The sequence below is a fragment of the Salmo salar genome, chromosome ssa03 (genome assembly GCF_905237065.1).
Source record: "Salmo salar chromosome ssa03, Ssal_v3.1, whole genome shotgun sequence".
Taxonomy (NCBI): domain Eukaryota; kingdom Metazoa; phylum Chordata; class Actinopteri; order Salmoniformes; family Salmonidae; genus Salmo; species Salmo salar.
Genome location: NC_059444.1, coordinates 44,756,606 through 44,776,469, shown reverse-complemented (window position 1 = coordinate 44,776,469; position 19,864 = coordinate 44,756,606). Strand labels below are relative to the sequence as shown.

General features: G+C 43.1%; 1 protein-coding gene across 1 annotated transcript in view; it reads left to right on the top strand.

The window, feature by feature from the left end:
• The first annotated feature begins 1,921 nt into the window (after window positions 1–1,921).
• Window positions 1,922–19,864, top strand: part of LOC106600560 (myomegalin) — a 79,636-nt gene continuing 61,693 nt past the window's right edge. Inside the window, exons 1-3 of the mRNA XM_014192019.2 lie at window positions 1,922–2,121; window positions 15,071–15,129; window positions 15,898–15,965. Coding sequence (XP_014047494.2) covers window positions 2,075–2,121; window positions 15,071–15,129; window positions 15,898–15,965 — 174 coding nt within the window. The 5' untranslated portion in view covers window positions 1,922–2,074. The remainder of the gene's footprint in view (window positions 2,122–15,070; window positions 15,130–15,897; window positions 15,966–19,864) is intronic.

Genomic DNA, 19,864 nt, shown 5'->3' with positions numbered 1-19,864 from the left:
CATCTATTCACGCACACAGTAACACAGGTAAGCTATTCTGTATCGCACATGTGCATAATTCACATTATTCCAATAACAAAACAGTAAAACAGTCACAATACACATTTCTCAAAACTCCATAATAAACCTATTGGATTGTTACAGAGTTGCCCCTGGTCTCCTGTGTTCTCTTCTACCTGAGCTACATTCACCTATCAATTTTGAGGTAAGACATTTGGTCTAAACCTTTTTGAAAATCAGGCTAAAGAGAACAGTGAATCATCACATAAATACAGTAGGCTTGCTGTATCCAGTGGCGATTTTAGCATGTAAATCTTGGTTTGACAAACTCCCCAAAATGTTATTAGGTGCATGCCAGCAAAGCCACTACACAACACAATACTAAACAATACATGAATTGCACTATAACAGTGACAAACAGTGCACACAAACTGTTAGGGCCTACATAAAGCTGTCCCAACAGCAGAGTCCCAACACAAGATACACTTAGTATTACTTTCTTAGCTACAGTATACATATTTCCCTGGTATATTACATCATTTATGCAGCATCATACAATACATTTTTGAACTCACCTTGTTGTGCTGTGCTCACTTGAACAGGAAGGTGGCGCGGTGGTCCTTCATGGGCAAATTTTGTCATCAAACTTTGTCATCAAAGTCTGGAATTCTCTGGATTGATGGTGCTTTTAAGACAACTGGGAACAACAAGATTGAATCATGATGTCAGTGATCTTCAGGTTGGAGCTCTAGTCGGAGCTCATGTTTTTTCAGAGTTCCCAGTTGTCTTGAACTCACTAAAATCTGAGATTTCTCAGTTCCGAGTTTACAGTTGTTTTGACAGTGGCAGAAATCATGTTGGATTGACAGCATGGCCAATTCCCATGGTGTTGAATGTTTATCCTTTCAAGCGTGGAAACGAGACCCTTTAACCCAGAATTGGGACCACACACCCACTCCACTGAATAGCAGGCTAATGATTGCTTTACAATGCTTGCAGTTAGCCACTGATTCCTTCCAAACCACTCATTGTTGAATTTGTGATTTCCAACTTGTTGTGTAATGTTTATGTCCAATGGCCGATGAGCACAGATACGTTTTATCTATAATTTCTCTTCATCATTTCTCTTCATATGACAAGGATTGAAACGGATTTGCCAGTAGATTGTCAACTTGATTCATGATAATGACTGCTAGCTTGCTAGATAAGATTTGAAAGTATGACATTGACATGATCAGTCCAATCAAAGCTATGGTAGATATAATGTAATTTGACGTCAATTTATCTGTGGCCAATGACCTTGAGCCTTCTTGGATGGGCACTTCTAATGTAACTCTATGGCAGCACCCAAGGGGCTTGAATTTTCAGCTCTCCCGGTAGATTTTGCTGAGGTAGTGTACCCATGAGTGACAGAACACTGAGCCAATCACGGCGCAAAACGAGAACATTACCAACCCCTGCGCTCCGTATTTTCCGCTGGCTGCCCCACCACCACAGAAAGCACTGAGCTAGGCTGAAACACCTGCATTTTGGAGCTGCCTTATGCAAGAAAGCAAAAAAGAGACAAAGTTTGTATGCAGCTTTATTAACTAAATTATTATTTACATTGTTTGCAAACAGATATGTGACAGGTATTATTTCCAAAATAACATGCAAAACAGGCAACAACAAAAACAAATATATATAGTTTTAGCTAACCCCCCACCTAGCCTGAATGACGGGTCGCCACTGACTGTATCTACCAGTTCAAAAGATATGTAGCCCATTCTGAAAGTTCTTGTTGTCAGACATTCTATCTAAAACATCATATTCTCCTAAACCCCATAGACATCTTAGAAACATTCGAGGCAACACTGCGACTTTTATGTTGAGCTGGAGGAGGGGTGTAGAGGGTCGTGTGTATGACAGTACCCCCCGCAGCCTCCTTGGCACATTTCAAGGCGCGCAGCCTCTTCCAAGCGCAGTAATGGGTGGAGAACCCATCACAAACATGTCGTGTTTTTATCGAAACCTTTAATGGCAGGATGATATGCTCGGGTTTCCCCGCAAGGTTACCCTTTAACTGACGGAATATATGGATTGGACCTCGTCGCCAGAACAGACCTGGAGCGAGTCTGAAAGGTAAAAATGTCGTTCTATGATTCGGGCTTGAGAATGTGAATGGAGGCATGATTGAATAGCATGCAGTCTAATATGATTGTTATCGGAATAAAGGTTTACTTTCCAAGGTGGTGGTGGTTTCACAATTACAATGGTCGTTGAGGGAAAAATCGTAAATATCAACTGGAATTGTGATCTCAGCAATAACCAGCTTGCGATCATTTATCCGCGCGATTTACATAGCCTACAAGGCCTTTATTATTATGGTGTTGACAGCAGATTTGCATGATCTCCTAAACATTTACAAACCGAACAACATTTTCTGGCGTGTATATTTACATGTACATTTAATATTGGGATCATTATGTGGAGATATTTTGTAGAAATAAGAACACCCTGTCATAAACTCGTGTGTCCAAGCTATAGGCTATACAATTTAGGCCATTAATTAGGCCATGTAATATTTATTTCATAATAATTCATTCCATTTATATAGCGCTTTTCAAAGAATCTCAAAGCGCTTCATAGCACACAAAAAAAGAGAAGTAATTTAGAAAAACAAGTACCTGAAGAGGATTTGGACGGTTTTCGATACATTTACTTACTCATACATCGTTTGATGTTGGACAGACGGCTATTGGCGCGTTCCTCTGCCCAGGAGTTGCCGATGCCTGCCAGATCTTACAACACCTGTATAGACATTTTAAATATCAGCAATCCACATCTAATGTTATAGGAATCTGTCAGTCGATGACGCGGTCGATTACGTGTCACGCAACCATTGGTTGATGCACGCAACGTCTGAGCAAGGGAATTGACCGATATCAGATAGACCAGCCTGCCAGTCACGTGACACCTTGAGGCGCGCAATAGAGTCAACATTTGGATGCTATGTATGGAACGCGTTTGAGTCTTTACATGTCAAAAAAGATACACGTCAAGTGTCAAATAAGCTTGTTGACCAATCAGGACCTGAATATGACTGCACGTCACATAATAATTTAACACGCACATTCGTTTTTTACTTAGTTATTACACATTGATTACACTATCACTCGTATTTCATATGTCACAACGATTAATCGATACGTATCGCTATGATGCTGGTAAAGTTGTCTCGCGCACCTGCCCTTCCCCAAGCTCTGGACAGTGCTGCCTTCCCCAAGCGCTGGACAGTGCTGCCTTCCCCAAGCTCTGGACAGTGCTGCCTTCCCCAAGCGCTTGACAGTGCTGCCTTCCCCAAGCGCTGGACAGTGCTGCCTTCCCCAAGCGCTGGACAGTGCTGCCTTCCCCAAGCTCTGGACAGTGCTGCCTTCCCCAAGCTCTGGACAGTGCTGCCTTCCCCATGCTCTGGACAGTGCTGCCCTTCCCCAAGCTCCGGACAGTGCTGCCCTTCCCCAAGCTCCGGACAGTGCTGCCCTTCCCCAAGCTCCGGACAGTGCTGCCCTTCCCCAAGCTCCGGACAGTGCTGCCTTCCCCAAGCTCCGGACAGTGCTGCCCTTCCCCAAGCGCCGGACAGTGCTGCCTTCCCCAAGCGCCGGACAGTGCTGCCTTCCCCAAGCTCCGGACAGTGCTGCCTTCCCCAAGCTCCGGACAGTGCTGCCTTCCCCAAGCTCCGGACAGTGCTGCCTTCCCCAAGCTCTGGACAGTGCTGCCCTTCCCCAAGCTCTGGACAGTGCTGCCTTCCCCAAGCTCCGGACAGTGCTGCCTTCCCCAAGCTCCGGACAGTGCTGCCCTTCCCCAAGCTCCGGACAGTGCTGCCCTTCCCCAAGCTCCGGACAGTGCTGCCCTTCCCCAAGCTCCGGACAGTGCTGCCCTTCCCCAAGCTCTGGACAGTGCTGCCTTCACCAAGCTCTGGACAGTGCTGCCTTCCCCAAGCTCTGGACAGTGCTGCCTTCCCCAAGCTCTGGACAGTGCTGCCTTCCCCAAGCTCTGGACAGTGCTGCCTTCCCCAATCTCTGGACAGTGCTGGTCGTAAAAAAGTTAACTAGCTGATGGATTTGATGCAAACAATGTTCTTCCCCAAAAACACATCAAAACGGCAAGTTGTATTGGTGCTAGCTAGGCTAAAGCTAGCTAAATACCAAGGAAGTTGCAGTCGAACAAATAATGCCTTATTACCAATACGGTATTGTAAACACATCGTTTGTGGCCGGTGTTTGCTTGTTTGCAGACTGTTTTTTGAACAGCTTTGACAGTGCTACTGATAGTAGTGGTGGCGCTTGGCTTGCACGTGCAAATTCAGCACAAACAACATTCTATAATAGAATTGTGTTATTTGATGTGTATCTTTTTTGACACGTAAAGACCCAAACGGCGTTTCATAACTATAGCATACATTTATAAACTCAGCAAAAAAAGAAATGTCCTCTCACTGTCAACTGCGTTTATTTTCAGCAAACTTAACATGTGTAAATATTTGTCTGAACATAACAAGATTCAACAAATGAAACATAAACTGAACAAATTCCACAGAGATGTGATGAACATAAATGGAATAATGTGTCCCTGAACAAAGGGGGTCAAAATCAAAAGTAACAGTCAGTATCTGGTGTGGCCACCAGCTGCATTAAGTACTGCAGTGCATCTCCTCCTCATGGACTGCACCAGATTTGCCAGTTCTTGCTGTGAGATGTTACCCCACTCTTCCACCAAGGCACCTGCAAGTTCCCAGACATTTCTGGGGGGAATGGCCCTAGCCCTCACCCTCCGATCCAACAGGTCCCAGCCGTGCTCAATGGGATTGAGATCCGGGCTCTTCACTGGCCATGGCAGAACACTGACATTCCTGTCTTGCAGAAAATCACGCACAGAATGAGCAGTATGGCTGGTGGCATTGTCATGCTGGAGGGTCATGTCAGGATGAGCCTGCAGGAAGGGTACCACATGAGGGAGGAGGATGTCTTCCCTGTAACGCACAGCGTTGAGATTGCCTGCAATGACAACAAGCTCAGTCCAATGATGCTCTGACACATCGCCCCAGAACGTGACGGACCCTCCACCTCCAAATCGATCCCGCTCCAGAGTACAGAAAACCAGCCCTGTCCCGGACACCGATGTCTTGCTCAGAGACAAACTAAACAACTTCTTTGCTCGCTTTGAGGACAATACAGTGCCACTGACACGGCCCGCTACCAAAACCTGCAGGCTCTCCTTCACCGCAGCCAACGTGAGTAAAACATTTAAATGTGTTAACCCTCGCAAGGCTGCCGGCCCAGACGGCATCCCCAGCCGCATTCTCAGAGCATGCGCAGACCAGCTTGCTGGAGTGTTTACGGGCATATTCAATCAATCCCTATCCCAGTCTGCTGTTCCCACATGCTTCAAGAGGGCCACCATTGTTCCTGTTCCCGAGAAAGCTAAGGTAACTGAGCTAAACGACTATCGCCCCGTAGCACTCACTTCCGTCATCATGAAGTGCTTTGAGAGACTCGTCAAGGATCATATCACCTCCACCCTACCTGACACACTAGACCCACTCCAATTTGCTTACCGCCCCAATAGGTCCACAGACGACGCAGTCGCAATCACACTGCACACTGCCCTAACCCATCTGGACAAGATGAATACCTATGGAAGAATGCTTTTAATCAATTACAGTTCAGCATTTAACACCATAGTACCCTCCAAACTCGTCATTAAGCTCGAGACCCTGGGTCTCGACTCCGCCCTGTGCAACTGGATCCTGGACTTTCTGACGGGCCGCACCCAGGGGGTGAGGGTAGGAAACAACCTCTTCACCCCGCTGATCCTCAACACTGGGGCCCCACAAGGGTGCGTTTTCAGCCCTCTCCTGTACTCCCTGTTAACCCATGATTGCGTGGCCATGCCCGCCTCCAACTCAATCATCAAGTTTGCAGACGACACTACAGTGGTAGGCTTGATTACCAACAACAACGAGACGGTCTACAGGGAGGAGGTGAGGGCCCTCAGAGTGTGGTGTCAGGAAAATAACCTCACACTCAACATCAACAAAACAAAGGAGATGATCGTGGACTTCAGGAAACAGCAGAGGGACCACCCCCCTATCCACATCGACGGGACAGTAGTGGAGAAGGTGGAAAGTTTTAAGTTCGGTAGGAGCTGGCTGTCTAATAGACAATCCACAGACTTGCTCCAGCAATGTATGGAAAGCACGGTCGTGGCATTCTGCCAAGGTCTGGAATTCTTCCATAAGACCTTGAAGTAACTGCTCGTGTCTCCCAATGGTGGCTCCTTGGGAGGAGTGTGCGTTGCGGAGCTGGTCCAAGTCTGCTAGGTCAGACTCAGTATAAGGCCTACATGCAGACAGTTCGAATCATAGATGTTTGTTGAGAAAACTCGGGGCAGGCAAACAACAGGTCAAGATCAGGTTGAGGTAGGTAATCCAGGGCAGAGTCAGTAAGGTAGAGAATGGCAGGCAGGCTCAGGTCAGGGCAGGCAGAATGGTCAAAACCAGAACAACAAGAGAACAGGGACTGGAGAGAACAGGAGTAGGGGAAAACACGCTGGTAGGCTTCATGAGACAAGACGAACTGGCAACAGACAAACAGAAAACACAGGTATAAATGCACAGGCGATAATGGAGAAAATGGGCGACAACTGGAGGGGGGTGGAGACAAGCACAAGACAGGTGAAACAGATCAGGGTGTGACATATTCAGATACAAGATAAAGAGATAAAATGTTCACAACTGGCTGACAAAACCACAATTTTTTTAAAGATCATAGTGATGCCTTCTCACATGAATCAAGTTTATCTCGGAATATTAGGAAATGTGAATTATTTGCGTTGAAAAGATGTGACTTAACCTCAGTATGTAATATCCCTGTAAAAGTTGTGATCACATATCTTGATATTAAAGTTAGCAAAGATCAGAAAGAACGGGCCAACTTAAATTTCTATCCTATTGTAGAGAAAATTGAAAAGAGATTTAACTGGACCTTTTGAACCCATACTGGATCACTGACCTCTGCCTGCCTTTGACCTGTCGTTTTGCCTGCCCCTGTATTAGTAATAAACTTGTGTTACTTCTGCATCTGGGTCTTACCTGAAACGTGTTAGAACCTTATGTACAAACAATTTTTCCCCACATAGATTTACAATCTGGAATTATAAAGACAAAAATAATAAATTACAAAAGTCTTTGTTTTTCCAGAACTGGTTTGACAACAGCCTTATCTGGGTTAAACAATTATTGAATAATGATGGACAACTATGTGATTATCCAGAATTTATGAGAACACACAATGTTACATTCACTCCTGAGGAGTATCAAATTGTTGTTATAGCTGTCCGTAAAGGTGCTATTCTTCTTTTAGGAGAACATAACAATACTCCAAGTGCAACTGTTGAGGATTTTGTAGCCTCAATACAATTAGAAGGAATTTACATTTTAAACTAGAAATGTAATAACATGTATATAAGGAAACTATGTCAATATGTTACTATTCCCTCTGCTAAAATGTACTGGAATGCAGCCCTAGGACAAGTGAACTGGAACAAAGTCTCGTTGTTGTCTGGCAAATATTGTATATCTAATAAGGTGAAAGAAGCATCATACAAACTCATTCATAGAATCTACCTTGTAAAGACCTCTATTATACACAGATTCAAGATAGATTTTGATAACGAATGTGTATTTTGTGGTTGTGACCCAGAAACTCTTGACTATTTATTTTGGGACTGTTCTTATGTCAAAAGATTTTGGAGTGAGTTAGAAGATTATATTTGAAAATAAATGACTGTTTATGTTAATCTGAGAGACTCTGATATTATGTTTCATTTTGATCCAAATGATATGGACCCTGATTTAACTTTCATTGTTCATTTGTTTATCTTCATGGAAGATTCTTTATCCATAAAATTAATTGGACGGAGACATTGTTTAAGATAGAATTGAAATGTTTTTTTCAAATGATCAGTAAATGTAAAAACAAAAAAGCAATGCGTACCATAAAACATTTTGACAAATAGAAAATGTATCTAGATATGTAATACCCCTGTCTGTTAGGTTTATGTACTCTTGTTTGTATATTTCTGGTTTTGTATTTGATTTGTTCATAATAATAAATTATTATAATACATAAAAAAAGAAAGAATTATAATAATAATAATTGTTCTTGCCATCCGGGATCCTTGGTACTTCCATACCACATTGAAGTTGACATTTTAAAATAGTTAAGGTAAGGGTTGTGGTTATGGTTAAAGCCAGACTCAGTATGTCTCATTTATGTAAATTGTATTTATGCAATGTCAAACTGTCGGGCGACAAAACAAAACCAGGCAAGACATAAATGTAAACAAACCCAGGCAAGGTGTAATCATGTGATCTATCAGAGTCCTCAAGCGGCAGCTAGGCCAGCCACCCTTTGATCAGTCAGTATCACAAGCTGGTGTTCTCCTTTGCTTGTAGCCTACAAGCATGTAGGCTACTCTACTGTATTGTAAAATGATCATTTACTAGTTGAGTGAGCTATGAACAGCAGTAAAATGTCATTCTAATTTGCATAGACAATTTCAACTATAAAGGCAGCCTACTGCTGTCCAACGATAGTGCCGTTATCTGCTTGATCTCTTTCAGTGCAAACACTTACCTGGAAAAGTCGGCCCAGTGCACTACTTTTGTGAAAAAAATATTAAAACACAATTTTTTATCTTTTATTTAAAATTCAGATTTTTCAGGGGCATCCCTACTTCCCGTGGCTATAGGCTAATCACCCACCGGTAGGCTATGCACATTTGCAAGCAATGCGTTGCTTCACTTACCAGTAGACAGAGCTGGCTTTCGTGATTATTATCCATAGTGTCCAGCATGCACTGGTCGTGCTGAGGAGTCTAAATTATGGTGCATTAAGAACATATTCTTAATCCCTTGCTGAATGAAAATCACCCACAATTCCAGTTTTCATTCAGAAACTCAAAACTAGCAATATCAAAGCAACTTTTTGACAACAGACCCGCCAGTGTTTTAAAAATCTGCGCTCCTGCGCATCATCAGCTGTCACAGACAGATGGACTGACAGCCAGGCTCAAATATTTTTAACCATTATGACATGTATTTGTCAGCTAAATTACACTGTTATTCTGTATCACTCAACTTTCATTTATAATGAGTCTCGTTTGTAAGGAGATGGATATAGCTAGATATATGTATAGCTGATGTGTTGCTGTAGTCGTGGATGGATCATAGGTACAGATAGAACTTGTGGGAGAGAAATTAGCAATTGGACTATGCGTCATAATTATCTGGATAAATTTGACTTGTAAATGTGTAAATAAAGCTGGTGTACTGACAATTCGTAAAACCTTAATTTTTATCACTTTGAAATGACCCAAATGGCAAATTAATCTTTCAGCTATATAGATAGATAGATAGATAGATAGATAGATAGATAGATAGATAGATAGATAGATAGATAGATAGATAGATAGATGCTGTTATTGTGAAGTGGTAACGTCTAGGAGCAACAACGGCTCAGCCGCGAAGTGGTAGGCCACACAAGCTCACTGAACAGAACTGCCGAGTGCTGAAGCGAGTAGCGCGTAAAAATCGTCTGTCCTCAGATGCAACACTCACTACCGAGTTCCAAACTGTCTCTGGAAGCAACGTCAGCGCAAGAACTGTCTGTGGGTTTCTATGCCGAGCAGCCACACACAAGCCTAAGATCACCATGCGCAATGCCAAGCATCGGCTTGAGTGGTGTAAAGCTCGTCGTCATTGGACTCTGGAGCAGTGGAAACACGTTCTCTGGAGTGATGAATCACGCTTCACCATCTGACATTCCGACGGACAAATCTGGGTTTGGCGGATGCCAGGAGAACGCTACTTACCCAAATGCAAAAAAACAACTGTAATGTTTGGTGGATGAGGAATAATGGTCTGGGGCTGTTTTTCATGGTTCAGACTAGGCCCCTTAGTTCCAGTGAAGGGAAATCTTAACGCTACAGCATACAATGGCATTCTAGACATCTGTGCTTCCAACTTCCAAGTTTGGGAAGGCCCTTTCCTGTTTTAGTATGACATGCACAAAGTGAGGTCCATACAGAAATGGTTTGTCTAGATCAGTGTGGAAGAACTTAACTGGCCTGCACAGAGCCCTGACCTCAACCCCATCGAATACCTTTGGGATGAATTGGAACGCCGACTGCAAGCCTGGCCTAATCGCCAAACATCAGTGACCGACCTCACTAATGCTCTTGTTGCTGAATGGATGCAAGTCCCCGCAGCAATGTTCCAACATCTTGTGGAAAGCCTTTCCAGAAGAGTGGAGGCTGTTATAGCAGCAAATGGGGGACTAACTCCATATTAATGCCCATGATTTTGCAATGAGATGTTCGTCGAGGTGTCCACGTACTTTTGGTTATGTAATGAATATATAAAGTTACATTTTATTTGGGACTTGAGTCTGGCTGAATTTTTTTTTTAAATCATTTAACCTTTATTTAACTAGGCAAGCCAGTTAAGAACAAATTATTATTTACAATGACAGCCTACCAAAAGGCAAAAGACCTCCTGTGGGGATGGGGGCTGGGATTAAAAAAAAAATATATATGAAATATAGGACAAAACACACATCACGACAAGAGAGACACCACAACACTACATAAAGGTAGACCAAAGACAACAACATAGCATGGCAGCAACACATGACAACACAGCATGTTAGCAACACAACATGACAACAACATGGTAGAAACACAACATGGTAGCAGCACAAAACAGGGTACAAACATTATTGGGCACAGACAACAGCACAAAGGGCAAGAAGGTATAGACAACAATACATCACGCAAAGCAGCTACAACTGTCAGTAAGAGTGTCCATGATTGAGTCTTTGAATGAAGAGATTGAGATAAAACTGTCCAGTTTGAGTGTTTGTTGCAGCTCGTTCCAGTTGCTAGCTGCAGCGAACTGAAAAGACGAGCAACCCAGGGATGTGTGTGCTTTGGGGACCTATAAAACCTCTTAAGGATCCGCCCTTTCTTTAAAATGCTCGCCTAAAATGACATACCCAAATCTAACAGCCTGTAGCTCAAGACCTGAAGCAAGTATATGCATATTCTTGATACCATTTGAACAGAAACACTTTGAAGTTTGTGAAAATGTGAAATTAATGTAGGAGAATATAACACATTAGATCTGGTAAAAGATAATGCAAAGAAAAAACATGGGTTTTTATGTATATATTTTTTGTACCATCATCTTTGAAATGCAAGAGAAAGGCCATAATGTATTATTCCAGCCCAGGCGCAATTTAGATTTTGACCGCTAGATGGCAGCAGTGTATGTGCAAAGTTTTAGACTGATCCAATGAACCATTGCATTTCTGTTCAACATTTTGTATTAAGACTGCCCAAATGTGCCTAATTGGTTTATTAATACATTTTCAAGTTCATAACTGTGTACTCTCCTCAAACAATAGCTTTGTATTATTTCACTATAATAGCTACTGTAAACAAGAATTTAAGCTTTCTGCCAATATCAGATGTCTATATCCTGGGAAATGTTCTTGTTACTTACAAATTCATGCTAATCGCATTAGCCTACATTAGCTCAACCGTCCCGCGGGGGACCCACCGATCCTGTAGAGGTTTAAAAGAATGTGACTGGCAGAATGGATGTTGTATGTGGAGGATGAGGGCTGCGGTAGATATCTCAGATAGGGCGGAGTGAGGCCTAAGAAGGTTTTATAAACAAGCATCAACCAGTGGGTCTTGCGACGGGTATACAGAGATGACCAGTTTACAGAGAGTATAGAGAGTGTATAGAGAGAGTATAGAGTGCAGTGATGTGTCTTTTAAGGAGCATTGGTGGCAAATCTGATGGCCGATTGGTAAAGAACATCTAGCCGCTCGAGAGCACCCTTACCTGCCGATCTTTAAATTACGTCTCCGTAATCTAGCATGGGTAGGATATTCATCTGAATCAGGGTAGGAGTTAGGGTTTAGGGTAGGTACGTCCCAAGGATCCTGGATAGCACTATCCATGTCCTGATTTGTCATAGACGCTTGCTAAAAAACTTTAATGAGCAAGCCTTCCTTCATGACCGCTTGGAACTTATTTTTTAAATATTTTCAGTGGTATTGTTAACAAATGCCCCATAAAGAAAATTAGAATTAAAAACAGGTTCAGCCCCTGGTTCAAACGTGATCTGGCAGAGTTACTCCACCTCAAGAATTCCATTTGGCAAAAGGCTCGCCACACGCATACTCAGGCTGACTGGCTCTCATTCAGGCAAATGAAAAATAAGTGCACTCAGGCTATCCGGAAGGCCAAAGTTAGTTACTTTAAGGAGCAGTTCTCTCTCTGTGGGTCTAACCCCAAGAAGTTCTGGAAAACAGTTAAAGACCTGGAGAATAAACCCTCCTCCTCACAGCTGCCCATGTCCCTTAATGTTGATGATGTGGTTGTTACTGACAAGGAGCACATGGCTGAGCTCTTTAATCACCACTTCAGGATTCCTATTTGACTCAGCAATGCCTCCCTGCCCATCCAACATTTCCTCATCTCCCACCCCAATGCTTCTCCCTCTTTTCCCCCTGTCCCACTACAAAGTTTCTCTCTGCAGGCGGTCACTGAGTCCGAGATGTTAAAGGAGTTCCTGAAACTTGACCCTCCAAAAACATCTGGGTCAGATGGTTTAGATCCTTTCTTCTTTAAGGTTGCAGCCCCTATCATTGCCAAGCCTATCTCTGACCTTTTTAACCTGTCTCTCCTCTCTGGGGAGGTTCCCATTGCTTGAAAGGCAGCCACTGTTCGTCCTTTATTTAAACGGGGAGATCAGGCTGATCCTAGCTGTTATAGGTATATTTCCTTTTTGCCCTGTTTATCAAAAGTGTTGGAAAAACTGACTGGCTATCTTGATGCCTATAGTATTCTCTCTGGTATGCAGTCTGGTTTCCGCTCAGGTTATGGATGTGTCACTAAATGATGTCACCATTGCCCTTGATTCTAAGCAATGTTGTGCTGCTATTTTTATTGACTTGGCCAAAGCTTTTCATACGGTAGACCATTCCATTCTTGTGGACCGGCGAAGGAGTATTGGTGTCTCTAGGGGGTCTTTGGCCTGGTTTGCTAACTACCTCTTTCAAAGAGTGCAGTGTATAAAGTCAGAACGTCTGCTGTCTCAGCCACTGCCTGTCACCAAGGGAGTACCCCAAGGCTCGATCCTAAGCCCTACGCTCATCTCAATTTACATCAACAACATAGCTCAGGCAGCAGGAAGCTCCATTTATATGCAGATGATACAGTTATACTCAGCTGGCCACTCCCCGGATTTTGAGTTAAACGCTCTACAACAAAGCTTTCTTAGTGTCCAACAAGTGTTCTCTACCCTTAACCTTGTTCTGAACACCTCCAAAACAAAGGTAATGTGGTTTGCAAAGAAGAATGCCCCTCTCTCCACCGGTGAGAGGGTTTAGAGATTGAGGTAGTCACCTCATACAAGTACTTGGGAGTATGGCTAGACGGTACACTGTCTTTCTCTCAGCACACATCGGTGGCAGGTAGCCTAGTGGTTAGAGCGTTGGACTAGTAACCGAAAGGTTGCAAGATCGAATCCCTGAGCTGACAAGGTAAAAATCTGACGTTCTACCCCTGGACAAGGCAGTTAACCCACTGTTCCTAGGCTGTTATTGAAAATAAGAATTTGTTCTTAACTGACTTGCCTAGTTAAATGAATAAATATCAAAGCTGCAGGCTAAGCTTAAATCTAGACTTGGTTTCCTCTATCATAATCACTCCTCTTTCACCCCAGCTGCCAAACTAACCCTGATTAAGATGACCATGCTAGATTACGGAGACATAATTTATAGATCGGCAGGTAAGGGTGCTCTCGGGCGGCTTGATGTTCTTTACCATTCGGCCATCAGATTTGCCACCAATGCTCCTTATAGGACACATCACTGCACTCTATACTCCTCTGTAAACTGGTCATCTCTGTATACCTGTCGCAAGACCCACTGGTTGATGGTTATTTATAAAACCCTCTTAGGCCTCACTCACCCCTATCTGAGATACCTACTGCAGCCGTCATCCTCCACATACAACACCCGTTCTGCCAGTCACATTTTGTTAAAGGTCCCCGAAGCACACACATCCTCTTCTCAGTTCGTTGCAGCTAGCGACTGGAACGAGCTGCAACAATCACTCAAACTGGACAGTTTTATCTCTTCATTCAAAGACTCAATCACGGACACTCTTACTGACAGTTGTGGCTGCTTCTCATGATGTATTGTTGTCTCTATCTTCTTGCCCTTTGTGCTGTTGTCTGTGCCCAATAATGTTTGTACCGTGTTTTGTGCTGCTACCATGTTGTGCTGCTGCCATGTTGTGTTGCTGCCATATTGTTGTCATGTGGTGTTGCTACCATGCTATGTTTTCATGAGTTGCTGCCATGCTATGTTGTTGTCTTTGGTCTATCTTTATGTAGTGTTGTGGTGTCTCTCTTGTGATGTGTGTTTTGTCCTATATTTTATTTTGAATCCCAGCCCCCGTCCCCTTTTGGTAGGCCCTCATTGTAAATAAGAATTTGTTCTTAACTGACTTGCCAAGTTAAATAAAGGTACAATTATTTATTTATTTTTAAAATCTCATTAATCGGGCATCAGCTGCTCATCTGTCCAAAAACTACACGGTTATTTTATGGCCCAACAACTTGTTCAGGAACAGTCTATGGCATAGAATCAGGGGGCCCATGTGTCTGCCACCCTACCCCCGAACCTCCCACACCCTCATCCTTTACCATCCGTCCCCCCCGAATCTCTCCCCCACTGTGTGACTCCCCCACTCTCCCATAGATGTGTTAATTGGGTACTGTTATAATAAAGGGGAGCCTCTTCATTTCTTTGCCTATTCCTCTTGTTCCATTTTATAACGTATGTACTGTATGTAATATGCTAAAAATGATCTGTTTCTGTAAAGCAATATTGACCACAGAGCCACTCTAGTTAAATATGTGTGTGTGTGTGTGTGTTTATGTGTGTGTAGGCTACTCACCGTGTCCCACTCTGAGGAGTCCTCATCCAGGAGCACAGGTTACATGACAGGTAACCCCTTTTATTGTGACTTCCTGATTGTCCAAAAGCTTTGACCCAGGAAAACCACCCAAGCCATAGACTATTCTCTCTGCTTCCGCACAGCAGGCAGTACCAGTGCATCAAATCTGACGCCAACAGGCTCTTGAACAGCTTCTATCCCCAAGCAATAAGACTGATACATAGCTAACAAAATAGCTACACTGACTATCTGAGTTAACCTTGTATCTTTATGGACCTCTCTATGCATACTCACAGGGCCTTACACACTCAAACACGCACACTCACTTCATCATCTGGTCACTCACACATAATATGCACATACATTTATACGGACTCTACACACACGCACACACACTCACATACAAGCTGCTGCTACTCTGTTCATCTTATATCCTTGCCTAGTCACCTTACCCCTATACATATCTACCTTCATCACTCCAGTATCCCTGTACATTGTTAATATGGTATTGGAACTGACCCTTTATATAGTTTTCTTACTTACTTATTGTGCTCATATTTCTTCTTATTTCTCATGTGTTTATCTGGTATTACATTTGTACTGATTATTACATTGTTGGATTTTGAGTTTGCAAGAAAGACATTTCACTGTACTTGTGCATGGGACATTAAAACGTGAAACTAAAACTTGAAACAGTTGCAGGGTAAAGTAGTAAGTATGTGACTAAACTGCAATAACAATTTTACCTGCCTATGTAATAACCATAATTACCATGTAATAAAAAAGTTTAAAAGGGTTCTTATGTTCTCTTGATGCAGATGTATGTAGTGATAAAACAGACAACTCTCCTCCTCTCCAACCTCACACTCTGAGAGAGTTTGAACAGGTGAGCTCTCCTCTTTCTCTTTTGGGTCATAATTCAATGCTCAAAACCTTTATATCCTCACTGTGTTAAGTTGTTGTCTCCATCTTGTGGGCCCAAAATGTACTGTAATGAAGCAGAATGAAAACAAGTCTGTGAGGAGCGGATCAAGTAGGCCAGCTGCTGTTGCAAGAGCCTGGATGTTAAAGTAAATTATTCAGTCTACTAAAACAACAGTCTACACAATGAAATCTGGAAAAAAAGATAACTAAGAAGACCCTGCGTTCTTCCTAACCACGTGACCTCACCAGGAAAAACTCTGAATCCTAGCGATGTGTTTTTCCTGGTCAGGTCGGCCATTCCGATCGTGTACATGTAATGTTGGAAAGTCTTTGTTGTTGTTCAGATTCCTGGCTAAAGCACTTGTTCTGGGGAAACTGTCTGAGGGATGGAACATACCCAACACAGCTTCTTCTGCACAGCATGCCTCGGGCTAAAGAATGTTCCAGTTATGGAGCTTATAATCTGTCTCAAAGTTACAAAGAAGACTATTTCTGGACCCTGAATTCATGCCAAACACATTTTTCAAAAAAAAAATGATTTGATGCCACACCATGTGATATGAACACCGGTTTGTCTGCCACTCACACCGTTCTTTCTTTCTCACTATTCTCCATCTGATCTATTTTACCTCCCTTTCCAACCACCCCCCCATTCTGTCACTCACTCTATTCCACACATCACTCTTCCTCTAATTCCCGACCTCTCCCCCTCCCCAACTCTTTTCTCTCGTCAATCTCAAAATCACTTTATAAACAGTCCATGGTTCAAACACATTCCAAATCAAAATAGCTTACTAGTGGGAGTCATGCACAAACCACTAAGTTTATAGAATGTAGATGCTCCTCCTTTAATGCTATTCTGGAGGCTTTGCTGCTCTCTGGTAAAATGGGATGCGCAGCCAGCTTCTCACGAAAGCAGCGGTTCCACTCTAAAAGAGGGTCGCGACCCAACGCAACCATCTCTTTCATGGGCACCGACGTTAGCCTCTTTAGGAAGTTGCACCTCCACACATAAATACACACACAGGCATGCAGTGTACATATAAGCATGCTCGCACACACACACACACACACACACACACACACACATAATCATGTAGTAATCATGATTGAATTACCGACCAGGGGTCGCCCATTGATTTTGTTAGTCACTCACACGGATATCATATTAAAAACTGCAAACATTTCTCTTCACCCCATGGCAAAATGTATTTTTGTCCCTCCTTTGTCAAGAGGGATGCAGCTAAAATGTTTTGCTTGCAAGGATGCCCCCCTCCCCCAACACATGACTGCATGTGTGGGTATGGATGTGGGTATGCAGATCCGTGAGCCACTGCCACCTCTCATGATGAGTTCAGATGTTTTTGTGGGCCCCACGCCCATCAAAGTTGCCTATCCCTGTTCTAGAGCGTGAACCTGCAGGTGGGAGTCACCGCTTTGATGTTTGCGGAGGGTCCAGGGTCACGCCAAGGTTCTTTGCACTCTGGGAGGGGGACACCGTGGAGTTGTCAACCGTGATGCACAGGTTCATTGATCAGAGGAAGTGTGAGGGGAAGTGACTGTGTGTGAGGACGAGGGCATTCCCTCGTGGCTGTTGTACCCCCAGTCGACAAATAAATGTCCAGTGTGTGGTGGGAGTTATTTGAATTTCTTAGTTTTTCTACAACGGCCCGGCAACTTGCCACGTGTGTGTTGTTGTTTTTAAACACGCAGCAGTGATGTCTTCCTCGTTTTACGTTGGGGTTAAATAAGCTTGGTGCCTGGCCCGTGTCTCCGGTGAATTATTTAAGAAACTGTTTGTAGCTCGAAGCATTAACCTCTCCAGCGTCTGATCCCGTCAGCGGGATCAAAATCCAGCGAAAAATCATATCGCCAATTAGCATTTTTTTTTTATAGATACACCTCTCCTGAATCGACCCACGTCGTCCGATTTCAAAAAGGTTTTACAGGAAAAGCAAATCATTAGATTATGTTAGATGAGTCCATCGTAAAAAGCAGCTTCATAGCCATTTTCCGACCAACCACTTGCATCACATATAATCAAAAAACAGCTAAATGCAGCACTAACCTTTTACAAACTTCATCAGATGGCACCCCTAGGACATCATGTTATACAATGCATGCATTCTTTTGTTCAATAAAGGTTATATTTATATATAAAAACAGCATTTTACATCTCTGTCTGACGTTGACTAAATAATTTCCCCTCAAATGCGTCCCGGTAAACAATGCTACATTTCCCTAAATTACTATCCGATAACGATTTTTTAAATTTATATTGTCAATCTAACATTTATAGATGAATATCTCTTGAGAACACCTGTCATACCAGATTTTAAATTAACTTTACTGGGTAATCACACTTTGCGATAAAAGGAGATGCGATACTCAGAAAATGAGCTAATATACAGAGCTCGGCGCCATCTTGGAAACAATCGCATGTCACATCTCATCTTGTATAATATTGTCAATAATCGCCTACCTTTAGTTGTCTTCATCAGAAAGCATCCCAGGTCCACAACAGATGTATTTTCGGTCAAAAAGTCCATACTTCACGTTCCATTAGCCTGCTGTTGGTAGCGCGTCCTATGGCTCTCTCCAAGCGCAGGGCTGAAGTTCCGGATAAAATGAGATTCTCCCGCCTGTAGGTTCGTTCAAACATGTCAAACGTTGTAAAACATTAATCTTCAGGGCCTGTAACACCAAGAGAGCCAATAAGATTCGACGGGGATGATTTAATTGTCTTTCAAACCCATTCCAAAGGTGGGGGTAGACATGGCCGCCGGCGTCATAATGGTGATGGCCCATCCCCTGTGACCAATTTCAAAAGAGTCTCATTCACTGAGTTTCGACTGTATAAGGCTCAAACCACTGTGAAAAGACTGGCGACATCTAGTGGAAGCAATAGGAAGTGCTCACTGAACCATGGTTAACGGTGTTATTTATAGGGAAAGATGAGAAGTCGAGTCCACAATTCTGAATTCCACTTCCTGTTTCAATCGGTCTCGGGTTTTGACTGCCATTTGAGTTCTGTTATACTCACAGACACCATTCAAACAGTTTTAGAAACTTTAGGGTGTTTTCTATCCATATATAATAAGTATATGCATGCCCTAGCTTCTGAGTTTGATTAGTAGGCCGTTGAAAATGGGAACGATTTTTTTTCAAAATGCGCTGTGGCGCCCCCTATCCTAGGGTATCCTCAAGAATGTCACTCACTGAATCTGCAGAGGGACAAGGTTGACTTTTGATGATGGTACCCAGTCAATCAGTCTGGGAGTCAGTGTATAGCCAACAGAATACCCTTAAAAAAGCCAGCGAGTCATTGTTTAGGCCTACCCTATGAATACCTGTAATGCCAATGATCCACTGCCAAATGGACGTGTATCTCCTTTAAAGTGTGTGCCCTTGTACATAATGTGCTTTATATGCATATGATTGGTATTGTTTAAGAGGTTAAGGCCGTCACAATATTACTAACACCTATCTGGTGTCTTCAGAGGGGTACAGGCAGAAATATATTTGAATCAGTGTGGCACTCCAGACCTCGGTGAAGGCCGAATGACTTTGACACCCCTGCTCTAGTGTATCTGTCCATCCCAACAGTCCGTCTATGTGTCCGAACATGAAATCTGTGTGTAACTCAAACCACTGTGTATCATACATTCATGTCAATTGTAGATCTAAGTGAAAAGGCAGATTTCTATAGATTTCAATTTATGACTCAGGCCTAAGATACAATGTACCTGTGCGCAGATAGACTGACAAATGGACAGAGTGTGGGATAGGAAGGTACAGTATAATGTTTACGTTGACTGACATGTTACATAAGATTGATGTTGTCAGGGTACAGAGTTTCAG